Below are 12,714 nucleotides of genomic sequence, written 5' to 3'. Positions count from 1 at the left end.
GGTGATAATAATTATTACAATAACTTCTATTTTCTAAAAAGCTTTTAATTTTAAAGTAATAATCTTATTAATAATTTTTTCGAAAAAGTAAATGATGAACAACAACTAAAGAGCAAAATTTTATTATTAATAGATTATTATAACTAAACAATTAATTTTCCTCGAATTTACTCGATCTAAAAGCTAAAAAGGGGAAAACTCTTTAGAAAATAAAATAAACACACTACAGGTTATCTTTTATATGTAAGCCTAGGATAATTTTAATGTTTTTTCTGTTCTGCTCGGCACTTGAAATACTTTCATTCAACATTATTATGTAGTATGAGAAACTTTACAAGGAATCCACTATTTATACACATAATAAATTGTACAATACAAAGGCACACCTATTACATTAATTTTTTTTGCAAAATATTCAAATGAAGACAGTTATTCTTCTCTCGAACAAAAGAGAGATTTTTTTTCTTAATTTTCAAGAGACAATAATGATTTAGTAGTACAGGCAAAGAAAGTTGAAAAATTTGATTATAACTATCTACAAAACAAACCAATAACATTTTGCAGACATTGTTTCTAGTACTGTAGCGTAGGAATTATTTTTAAATTTTATGTAGTACTCGCTGAACATTAGAAGAACAAAAAACTAAGAAGTATACAACAATAAATTGCATTTTAAAGTTACAACGAATCCCAAAAAAAGGTTACAACTACGTATATATATCACTTTAATAAACAGTAGTCCACTGATTGGCCTTTATAATATGAAGAAAGTGACAAAGTGAGTTGTATGTGTGTCTTTTCGATCAATTATCAATAAGATCGACTTTAACAAAAAAAAATCCGCTGAAATTAATAATCTATCGAACTCGCGCGCGCCAATTTAAGTGCAACAACGTAAAGAATAAAATAAGAAACTTATTTATAATAATAACAGTATGTGAGCAATAGTAGCGAGAGCTTAAGAACTAATCAATAAAATTAATTAATCAATAAGGAAAGTCAGATGGCATTTCGTAATCCCTTACTTATGCTAACAATAATAATAATAGTTTTAATAGTAATTAAAAAAAGAAAAGAAAGTTACCACCACGAACAACATGAAAAAGCACGTCCACAATCGTTCGTAACGTTATTAATAATAATAATTCCCTAATTTCAACAACATTTATTCAATACTCATATTTTTTACTAGAAGATATTTAATAATTATTATTCGTTATTAAACCCAAAATTTTAAAAATGGTATTTAATAACAACAAAAACCTATGATGATAATTACAAAATAAGACTGGAGAATTCAGTGATTTCACAACATACCAGAAAAGGTATTATTGAGACTCCAAATGTTTCAACCAAAAGGACATTTCTTATTCAATCAATTTTGAATGCCAAGAAGACATCTACATGGCATCCAAAAATCGATAAGTTCCCTTAAAAAGTTACATATTCTTAAAGCAGCAGTTGTTTCTATTCCGTTTTGTTCGCGCTATTATAAATAATAATGAAACCGTACCGTTTTGGACTTGGTATGTATTTTAATAAAATAAGAGTGGGGGGAGACAGAGAGAGAGAGAGAAAGCGAAAGGGGAAGAAAAAACGTCGATCGCGACTCTCAGTAACCCTGTTACAACCTGGAGGTAGTTACAATTGGTGGAACATTAACGGCGGAGAAAAAAAACTTACTAATAACTGATAATAATTAATAATTAAAAAGATGGGCTACGTTACAATATTATTCGCACGTCCCGTTCACGAAGACGATCTAATTGGGGGGGAAGAATACTTTTACTGGCAAACAATGGCACTCTAAATAAATTAGATTAAAAAATAATCATGTACGTAACGGGTAATAAAAAACGGAGCCGGAATCTTCTGGGAGCAACGGAGGACGCCAGCCAACCTCCCGAAGCAGCACAACTACAAGATTTTATTCGGCGTTGTGGAAATATTCTGAAGCATTTCCTCGGCAAATCGGACATGTTCTGTTCGACTGTTGGAAAAAATTTCTTAATAATGGGGATAGATAGAACCGTAAAACTTCTTACCCTTAGCCATTTGTCGATACACTTGGCGTGGAACTCGTGGGAGCAGGGGAGCACCCGGAGAAGCTGTCTCGCCTCGAAATCGCACATGCAAACAACACATGACGTCTGATCTCCCTGATGAGTATCTGCGTTAAACTTGTAACTCAGAAGCTGTTCTATTTCCAATTTTGCAAGACCTCGGGGCTTCGCCTCGCCCAATCGCTCAGCCAAGTTTAACAACGCCTCGTAATTCTCCGTTTCGGTAGTGTCCGAACTGCTCAGGTCCGTCTGCGAGAACGGAGACAGAGGCGGATTTGAGAACATGGTCCTAAACAGCAGAAAATCATAATTAGTGTTAAACGTTATCTGGTGTAGAGTTCTAAATTACGTACAAAAAGTGGAAGAGAAAACCGGAATATTGTGCCGCGGACTGCATGAGAGGGGTGCCGTTGTGATGCCAACGAGCCCGAGACTGTAGTGGGGGCGGAGGTAGACGAGCACCCCTCAAATAACGAGCGTGAGCTGTACGCATATGCAAAAGCTGTTCCAACTGATTGTTGTTCCGCGAATCGTTTGGAGGCATAAAAATAGACGCCGAAGGCGACACCTGCAACGATGGGGGCACATGGTGGAGCGACGGGGGCCCTGCATGCAACGGATGAGTGTGCGCGTGATGGTGGTCATTTATGAGCTCCAATTCAATAGCTTCTGATCTCTAAAATAATTACATGTATATCATTTACATTACCATCATTTTATTTAAAGTTAATTTTGTTACTTGTGGCGAAATATGTTGATGAGGGTGGTGCGTGTAATGTTGTCCAGGCACCGCCAGGTTCCCGGTGCCACCGCTAAAGGCGCCATAGCTTTGATGCGCCGGCAAACACCCAGGAGGCGCGGCGAATTGTTGCGCCGCCATCAGCTGATGGTGCGTCGGCGGGGGCGGTGGTGCCGGATAAATATTGTGCACATGACACGTGTGCATGTGATGAGGTGCTCCAGCAGGAGCTGAACACAACGATATGTGCGGGGGCGGTGCTGTGTAGCTCCAGACCGTCTCGTGATTGACGGGAATCGTTACAGGGACCTATTTGAATTTCAAAAGCAGGATTAAACGGGGTTAGTTACACAAAAAATCACATATAAGGACCTGATTAATGTCCATGACGACGGTAGATTGATGTTGATGAGCGTGGGCTGTAGGAGGTGAACTGGGAAGGAACGTTTGACTGTGCGAGTGCGCGAACTCGTTCCTGTCTCTGTAGCGCGGACGGCGAAGCGGAGGGCTTCCCTATAAAGAACACAAAAATTTTTTAATATGGGTAAGAAAGAATTTAGAGGTCTTGAAAGTCTGTGTAGGAAAACGTTTTTAGAACACTAGAGCACATCAAACTCTACCTGCATGTTGTGATGGGTCGTAGTAGGCAAGTGTTGACGTGGGGACCGCCTCGGTGGCGAAGGGGGCTGCACATTCAGTTCTAAATGGTGTCCCGAACGCGACAGGCGTCTTCGTTTGCGAGACGGACTCTCTGACTTGATGCTCTCGTCGCTGGCCTGTCTAAAATATTGCGTCGAGTGCTGTTGGAACTGCACAGGGCTCACATGAAGCTCTGTAAGATTTACAAGTCGCTATTAAAGTACTTTTGTATCTTCTCCCTCACAACATTAATTACCTCGTCCGTGTCTCCTTTGAGAATTAGAAAAGTCCATAAGCTGCCGCTGCAGCTCTTCTGCCTGGGGGGTGCTCAGTAAGTTGGTAGGGTTGTCGCAAATGTTGATATGCAAGGGTGGCGAAATGTGGCGTCTGTCCGCTAAATTTCCAATACCGCGTCGGTCTTGTACGTGCTGGTAACCTTGACTTAAACGACGATCCACTGCGCTAACAGAAACGGGTATGTGTCTGCGGTCTTGGGGTCCTTTAAAACGAAATATAAACGATCAACAATCATATACGTTATTAATTATTTTCAAAGTCAATTAATTTCATTCTTTTATCTTTAATAGTTTGACATACTTAATGTTTCAGCAGCTGAAAAGAGTTGTCCAAAAGGGCAACAAATATCTATTGTTTATATGTCTGAAATTGTGTTTACAACAGGTTACTTATGTAAACAACAATGTTACTATAAAGTCCATTTCTTTATTGGCTCTTGAATACTTGGTGGAGACACACAAGCAAAAATTCATGAGTACTTTATAAAGTATAGATGGAGAATGAGTCAGAAAGATGGATACCATTTTTGTGAATTAGAAATTAAGAAACAACTTTTGTTTAACAATATAAACACTGAAATTATGAACAGAAATACAAATGTCTTTTAAAATATTAAATTTCCTCAAACAAAAAACATTATAACAGTAAATTAATGGCAAATTGGTTACTTTTAAGGTTAGGTTAAGATGATTAAAAAAACTTCTCACCTTGAGCTTCATTAGAAAAAGCCATATGATTTGCACACAAGATTGGGCTCAGTTGTGGGTTTTTCGGATACCCATGAACGAAATTTGAGTCCTTGGAAGTAGATCCATTGGAAATTGAGCACTCACTAACAAAAAAATATTGACTTAACTTCAAAATGGATGCACTTATCTTGTTATGATAATTACCCTCTATTGAAGTTGTTGTCAAAATCTCTAGAAAAGTCTTTAGAATAACGATTGGACCATCTCAAATGGTTATTATGGGAATGATTAGACCTGGGCCCATGATTAGTTGCATGCCTATTATATGAAGAAGAGTTCCTTCTTGGTTGACCATGGTTGTTAGGATTCATTACAAACTACCTAGAATATAATCCCTTGTAAGACTAATAATTGTAAATTTGCATGTAATTATGGGAAACCTTTCCCCACGAACACTTAATTCAAACGAGTCCAAACGATATGATTCCTGTGTGAAGTGCACTATTGATCCAGTGGGAACATTGCACACTTGACAAAACAAAAACAACTAAATATAAAGGAACTAAAATTTCGATCCACTAAAATAACGTTTTAATTGCACAAAAAAACAATTTTATTGCAACACGACTTATTACAGATAGAAAGGGGACAAGAACAAGATAAAACTTTTTCTTTTGTGTTGTGAAATCACGAAATTACACTCAAATTTCTATACACCAACACAAAAGACCAAACTCGGCATTGAAAAGTAAGCGAGTGAGGTCATCAAAGAACATAAACGACAGATTTCAGTAATCCAAAATCCCATTACATATAAAACTTATGATGTTTTTTAAACTATCCAATATTTTTTATAACGTAAGAAATAATCTCACGATTGAGCAATAAAATATATTATTATTCGTTATAAAGTAATTGCTGCAAAATGCATCACCATTTCTTAGTGTATCATAATTAACTAGATAAAATTTATTGTACTTCCATTAAATTAGAATAATGCTTGTTTGGTACAATGTAGTTATATTATATGACTTAAACAACCTTAAATGAATTAAAAAAAATGTTAATTTTAAGTTAGAGTTCACTGATCTATCTATGAAATATTTTGATAGGCTTATCATAACGAACGCACCTTTGGAATAACTCTATGACTTTTCAATAATTTACACTAAATTTCTATGGTGAATACGTGCAACGATGGCGGCCATCATCATACGTCGTGACGCAAATGATGACGATTATTAATAATGTTAACGAATGGAAGTGAACGATAGTGAACGAACGAGAGTTATCCCAAATAAAAATAGAAAATATTCATTAGATAGTATAAATTTTTATTGTCAAGTTTATTAAAGCAGAGACATTACAATTGTGAATCGGAAAAGGCTGTGATAGTAGATAGCATTTCTTAAATAACGACGGAAGTGTTGGTGCGATCTACGTTGCCACAACCATTTTGGATTCTTTGTTATGATCAGCGTCCATTTTGTGCAAGATGGATTTAATCTATTCTATCCGAAAATAAAAGCGAAATCGAATAGGTGTTTCAAATTAATATTGACGACACGGACGCCGTGTTATTACAGTAATTTTTAAAAATCAGTGTTAATGGACAGTTAGCGCAATATTGCACTGATAGTGATATGGCCAAGAAAAATCTGGGTACGTACAAAGGGGACTATTCAAAGTCTCGTGCAATTAAACACCCGAATCCGGCCTATTATTTCAACACCATCGCCAACAATTCACGCACAAACGCGATAGGAGTGCAGAGAATGAGCTTGCACAGGTATTCGACCTCCGATAGTCAAGGATCTAGTCCAAGGACCAGTCCAGGCCTCCTTGCTGGCCACTATGCCGGCTGCAAATGGGTCGAGCCACCTCTTCCTTCAGCATTGCCTCCGCCGCCACAACATTGGATGCAAAAAATGTCAATTAATTGTAAATTTACAAAGGAAGCTTCTCAACCGTCTGATTTCACCAGACAACTTAAGATGCTTCTGAATGTGCAAGCTTGACCAGGATATTTACCAGGTCGTGAGAAATATGAAAGAGACATATTACAATCGATCATACTATTGTGATGGGTGGACATTACTTTCAATAATAACTTCCTAAATAGCGAGTGAACACGACAGTCTCCACAAAGAGGATACCAGTTTTAATGGTATGAAAACTTTTCCTTTGGTTTTATTTCTACTTCATTGCATTTTATTTGAATTCAGATCATGTTCTTAAAGAATAAATTTGAAACTTTCTTTGTTCTCAAATTATTAAAAAAAAAAAAAATAAAATGTAACAAAATTTATTGCTGCCTATGTAATTAATTTTCAAAAATTAGCCAGTCTTTGTGAAAGTAAAAGATTGTCCTGTTTAGCCGCTCAAGTGATATTAATTTTAGAAGTTCATTATGACTGTTTAGATGTAATTCTTAAGCCACTTTCATAATGTGATTTATTTTACGTTTTATATGAGAGTATAAATTTTAGTTTATTGGGAAAATGCTTTAAGTGTGTGTCTATGAGATGTATGATGGATTATGTATGCCTGACTTTGATTAGATTTAAATCCAAAGACAAATTAGCACTTAAATTAAATATGAGGTCTCTTGGACTGCTTTGAAATTCCAGAGTCAGTTTTAACTGACAAGTACTGATTAGAAATTCAAATCAGTTATTTAAGGGCCTCTTCTGCAATTTTTACAAATAGTTTTTATCCTTTTTTTGTCGATTTTTAATGTACTATAAAAAACATGTGTATAAAGGAAAAAAGGATAAACAAGTGTTTATTTTCCCATTTTATATAGTGAATTGTTTTTGGCACGATTTGTTTTGTATATTGCCTTGAGTTAGTTTTGTGGCAGACAGCATTTATGAAATTTTGGAAGTAGGAGATGCATTAAGAAAGTAACTTTCACTATCTGGAATGGGATTATTTTGAAATTGATGTTTCTCTGTCTATTATGTTGTTAAAAGAAATGAAATATTGCTGTTAAAAGAAAATCATATTTAAATGCTATTTTGCAAGTACAAATGTATAGAGAAGATCTACAGATACGTCGTTGGTGACGTGTATTTTTATTAAATGGAGTACAAAAAATATATAATCACAATTATTTGTAAAATATTAGATAGATGTTAAGATACATGTACCAAGCTTCAGTTGACGTCACGGTATACATTTCGTGTGTCGTTTTTTAAAAAGACGTTTTTATCCAGGAAAAAAAAAATGATAAAAAAATAGAATAACGAAGAATGTACTTTATTTTATCAAAATTATTAATTATTGCGTGTTGTTTTTTCAAAGTTTTTGTTTTATTTGAAATGTATACTTGGCACTGAAATAATCGAAAATAATTACATCCATGTATTGTATTCTGGCAAAACCCTTGTTGTCTTCCAGATATGCCTAGGAACACAATATGTAGAGTTGTGCAATATTAACAGTAATTAATTGATAATTAATACAATACACCATTTTTTTGTCAAATGAAAAAAGAAACCAACCAAGAAATTTAGTCTAAATTGATTGGATTAAAAACAAACCAATATTTGGCTTTAATACTGTTTAGCTCTTGTACTTTTTAACTATTAATAGTCTCTGTATGTTAGTTTATAGTTATAGTTTTTAAGTGCGCGGGATCTCAAAGTATGTTCACTCTTTTTTTAAAAGATTTAAAAGATAAAAACAACAAAAATATGATAGCAATATCAAAAAATTCAACACACATCATTTCCATCCTTTTAAATCTGTGATACCTCTCATCACCCTCGTTCAACACCCCCCACTTTGCTCATCTTTCCTCGCTATTTCCCCCTTTTCTATTCTTCTCTGTCTACCCTTTCCCCTGCTCCTTTTCCTTTTCTCCCTTCGGGGTTCAAACCCCACCAAATTTATATTAAAATCGAATGTCGATGCCAAAGCTGCAATTCAAGAAAGAATACAACAAATTCAAGGAAAGAAGCAGAATTAAGAAGATTGTTAGTTTTACTTTAAATAATACACGGGATGTAATAATTACATCAGAAGAAAACAAGGGCGATTTGCAACAAAATCACAAAAATGCAAAATTAAAATATTTTCTTTGCAGTTGTAAACCAGTTCATCTTTCCTTCTAGTGTAACATTTTGAGGATAATGAGCTAATTATGGTAATTTGCATTTAAAATATGAAATCTACAATCAAGGACAGTTTTCCCATCCGTTCTCAGCTACGATCTTTTTTCATCCTGTAAGTAATAGCAAGAAGAAAACACCCTGTATGCTGCAAGGATTGCAAGTTTGATGTGTTGCCTAATCAACTAAAATAATAAAGCGTAAGTTTTAAATACCGTCCGTAAATAATAAATAAATCAAAATTTCTTAGAATATTAATTTCCTTATGAAATTGTAAGTAAATACTGGACAGCTTAACAATACTTTTTTATTATTAAGACTATGTAATAGCAGTAATTCGTTACCATTACAATTAATCTAAGCAATTGTATTAAGTACTGATTTGTTTTAGGAATTTTTGGATAACTACAACAAACTATGAATCTATGAAGGATGTGGCTCGAATTGATTCCCCATTGGATGGATAAAAATAATATCACTTGAAAAGAAATACACATAGAAAAATGAGAGTTTCATCAGTACAAAAGACAGAAATTGTCTTTCTTGGGCTAATGTGTTACAAGGTAAATATACATTAGATTAAAACAATTACCCATAACAAAATCGACATTTTAAGACACTTTTATTTTTACTAAAAGTGTACTTTAAAATTTGTATTAGTGATAATTTATATAAGGACTTTGATTAGGTTAATCTACAAAGAGGAGGGTAGTTCGACCCCAAAATCATTAAGGAAGTCCCAGTGTTCATCATTGGTATTGGCAAGCTTCAACACAAGATTCAATCACACCGTTTGATTACAGCCACTTGAAGCTCCTATGCACTAAATTTAGTGATCGGGAAGGTGGAATTCGCGCAGCACCCACATCTTAAGGAACAGAAGAAACAAAATTAGACCAAATAAATTAGTATCTTAACCTTCTAGGTATGATTTCGTTAGAAGTTTAGTTAATGGTAAATTATTTCAACCCTAACAAATGTAATCTGTTGTAAGATTGAATATGTCAGCTGTTTGTTGCACACATATTCAAAAATACAGGAGGGTTAAATCACAGTAAAGTACTTAAGCCCTTTTAACGACCCTTTACGCTTCTACAAGCAAATTGTAAAATTGAATATCTAGACCCTAGACTGCCTGTAGCAAACTTATTTAAAGAGATAAAAGGGCTAAATTACACAAAAGTACTTATTGTCTTTTGCTTTTAAACATTGTGTAGTTCCAAATAACTTGTGAAAGCTTTCAACCCCTTTTAACAGCCCTTTACACTTCTACAAAAATGAATTGTAAGTTTAAATGGGTAAACTTCCTATAGCAAGCTTATTTAAAGAGATAAAAGGGCTAAATTACACAAAAGTACTTATTGTCTTTTGCCCTTAAAAATTGTGTAGTTCCAAATAACTTGTGAAAGCTTTCAACCCCTTTTAACAGCCCTTTACTCTTCTAAAAACATGAATTGTAGAATTAAATAGACAGATTTCCTGTAGCAAACTTATTTAAAGATACAGAAGGACCAAATTACGATACTGTACTTGCTATCTTTTTCTTTAAAGTGTTAAGTAGTCAGAAATAATCGGTGGGTACTTTTAACCCCATTTAACAACCCGTCACGCTTCTACAAATATTAAATGTGTAGACTTCCTGTAGCAGGTTTATTTAAAGAAACAGAAGGGCCAAATTACACTAAAGTACTCATCGTCTTTTCCTTTAACATATTATGTAATAAGAAATAACCAGTAGGAGCTTTCAACCCTTTTTAACCCTTTACACTTCTACAAAAATGAATTGTAAGTTTAAATGGGTAAACATCCTATAGCAAGCTTATTTAAAGAGATAAAAGGGCTAAATTACACAAAAGTACTTATTGTCTTTTGCCCTTAAAAATTGTGTAGTTCCAAATAACTTGTGAAAGCTTTCAACCCCTTTTAANGTTCATTTTTTACTGAATTAGGAAAAAAAGTCAGTAATTACTTATACTGTATGCAATAAAAAGTTTAACAAACATTAAAAAATGGTGAAGGCGCCGGACATTACTATTTTAAACGTACTTTAAAATTTTGCAATTTTGTATTAGGAGAGCATAAGTGTGGACGGGAATTTAGTGTTATTATTATTATTTTAATGAAAAATCAATAAAATTTTAAGATGCGTTCATTTTGATGAGACTACCAACTAAATACATTTTTAAATTGATCGGTGTTCAAGAAAAATTATAAACTGGAGCAACCCCTTTTAACAGCCCTTTACACTTCTACAAAAATGAATTGTACAATTAAATGGGTAAATTTCCTGTAGCAAGCTTATTTAAAGAAATAAAAGGGCTAAATTACACAAAAGTACTTATTGTCTTTTGCTTTTAAACATTGTGTAGTTCCAAATAACTTGTTAAAACTTTCAACCCTTTTTAACAGCCCTTTACACTTCTGAAAACATGAATTGTAGAATTAAATAGGCAGATTTCCTGTAGCAAACTTATTTAAAGATACAGAAGGACCAAATTACACAAAAGTACTTATTGTCTTTTGCCCTTAAAAATTGTGTAGTTCCAAATAACTTGTGAAAGCTTTCAACCCTTTTTAACAGCCCTTTACACTTCTAAAAACATGAATTGTAGAATTAAATAGGCAGATTTCCTGTAGCAAACTTATTTAAAGATACAGAAGGACCAAATTACGCTACTGTACTTGCTATCTTTTTCTTTAAAGTGTTAAGTAGTCAGAAATAACCGGTGGGTACTTTTAACCCCATTTAACAACCCGTCACGCTTCTACAAATATTAAAGGTGTAGACTTCCTGTAGCAGGTTTATTTAAAGATACAGAAGGGCCAAATTACACTAAAGTACTCATCGTCTTTTCCTTTAACATATTATGTAATAAGAAATAACCAGTAGGAGCTTTCAACCCTTTTTAACCCTTTACACTTCTACAAAAATGAATTGTAAGTTTAAATGGGTAAACTTCCTATAGCAAGCTTATTTAAAGAGATAAAAGGGTCAAATTACACAAAAGTACTTATTGTGTTTTGCTTTTAAATATTGTGTAGTTCCAAATAACTTGTGAGAGCTTTCAACCCCTTTTAACAGCCCTTTACACTTCTACAAACATGAATTGTAAAATTATAAATGCGCAGACTTCCTGTAGCAGACTTATTTAAAGAAAATACTTACTGTCTTTTCCTTTAAACTATTGTATAATTACAAGTAACCAATGGGCGCATTCAACCCTTTTTTAACAACCCTTTACATTTCTACTAACATGGATTGTAAAATTAAAAACGTAGTTTTAATATTTCTGATGTAATGCATACTATAAATAGCTGTAATTATATAAATTTAACCACAGAAAGTCTCCCTTTGAAAACTTTGTAATAACTAAAACAATTGTGAGATCTTTTAAAATAAAGCTAAGATGCAAAATACACCAAGTGCTTTTATTTAACTAGTTAAATGCCAGATAAACAAGAAGTATAATTGTTTGTTGAATCTAGCAAAAATCACGGAAAATAAAGCAAGCTATTGCGTATTTAAATCATTTATTGAATAATCTTTGATAATAATGTGATTTATTGATGAATTAGGCAAAAATTTTCAACAAAAGTTCGATTTTAGTTCATATACTTGGGTAGAATTTGACCGAAAAATCGTAAAAAATACCATAAATAATAATGTTTTGGCAAAAATAAAGCAAGCGGGAGCTCTTTATATCAATTATTAATTAATCTATATCATTAGTTATCATTTATCGATGAATACAACAAAAATAATTGGCAGATGTTCGATTTCGATTCCCAAAAACGATCGACAGGTAGCTATACATGGGTTTTTTTCGGGAACTGAAATCGAACAGTAGGACAAATTTTTCGCTTAATTCATCAGTAAATGATAACTGATATGGATAATTGATTAATAAACGATAAGAACTAGCTGTGGCTTGCTTTATTTTTGTTAAAAAATGACTATTTATGGTGTTTTTTACGTTTTTTCGTTCAAGGTCGACCCACGTATAAGAATGAAAATCGAACGAATCGAGTTGAAAATTTTTGTTTAATAAATTTCTCAAAAATTTTTCAACTTGATTCGTTCGATTTTCATTCCTATACGTGGGTCGATCTTGAACGAAAAAACGTAAAAAACACAATAAATAATCATTTTATAACAAAAATAAAGCAAGCCA

The 12,714-nt window shown here is 33.5% G+C and overlaps 2 protein-coding genes across 3 annotated transcripts; one reads left to right on the top strand and one right to left on the bottom strand.

The window, feature by feature from the left end:
* Positions 1-106: 106 nt before the first annotated feature.
* On the bottom strand, positions 107-5,196 carry LOC108739081 (RING finger protein 44-like). Of its 2 annotated transcripts, none has more exons than XM_018472787.2 (10): positions 4,868-5,196; positions 4,632-4,808; positions 4,446-4,570; positions 3,698-3,940; positions 3,423-3,634; positions 3,175-3,315; positions 2,803-3,111; positions 2,417-2,739; positions 2,046-2,352; positions 107-1,990 (listed from the first exon to the last, which is right to left on the bottom strand). In XM_018472787.2, exons 2-10 carry the CDS (start codon positions 4,796-4,798, stop codon positions 1,928-1,930), a joined length of 1,890 nt encoding a protein of 629 aa, XP_018328289.1. In that variant the 5' UTR covers positions 4,799-4,808; positions 4,868-5,196; the 3' UTR covers positions 107-1,927. The 2 variants fall into 2 exon arrangements, with proteins under 2 accessions (XP_018328289.1, XP_018328290.1); XM_018472788.2 differs by having other exon boundaries at positions 4,888-5,196.
* Positions 5,197-5,656: 460 nt separating this feature from the next.
* On the top strand, positions 5,657-7,656 carry LOC108739082 (proline-rich nuclear receptor coactivator 2-like). The gene has a single exon (XM_018472789.1). The coding sequence runs from the start codon at positions 6,071-6,073 to the stop codon at positions 6,443-6,445; it is 375 nt and encodes a 124-aa protein (XP_018328291.1). The 5' UTR covers positions 5,657-6,070; the 3' UTR covers positions 6,446-7,656.
* Positions 7,657-12,714: the final 5,058 nt, after the last annotated feature.

Source organism: Agrilus planipennis, unplaced genomic scaffold (assembly GCF_000699045.2).
Source record: "Agrilus planipennis isolate EAB-ADULT unplaced genomic scaffold, Apla_2.0 scaffold134, whole genome shotgun sequence".
Lineage (NCBI taxonomy): Eukaryota > Metazoa > Arthropoda > Insecta > Coleoptera > Buprestidae > Agrilus > Agrilus planipennis.
This window is presented reverse-complemented; position numbering and strand designations above follow the sequence as displayed.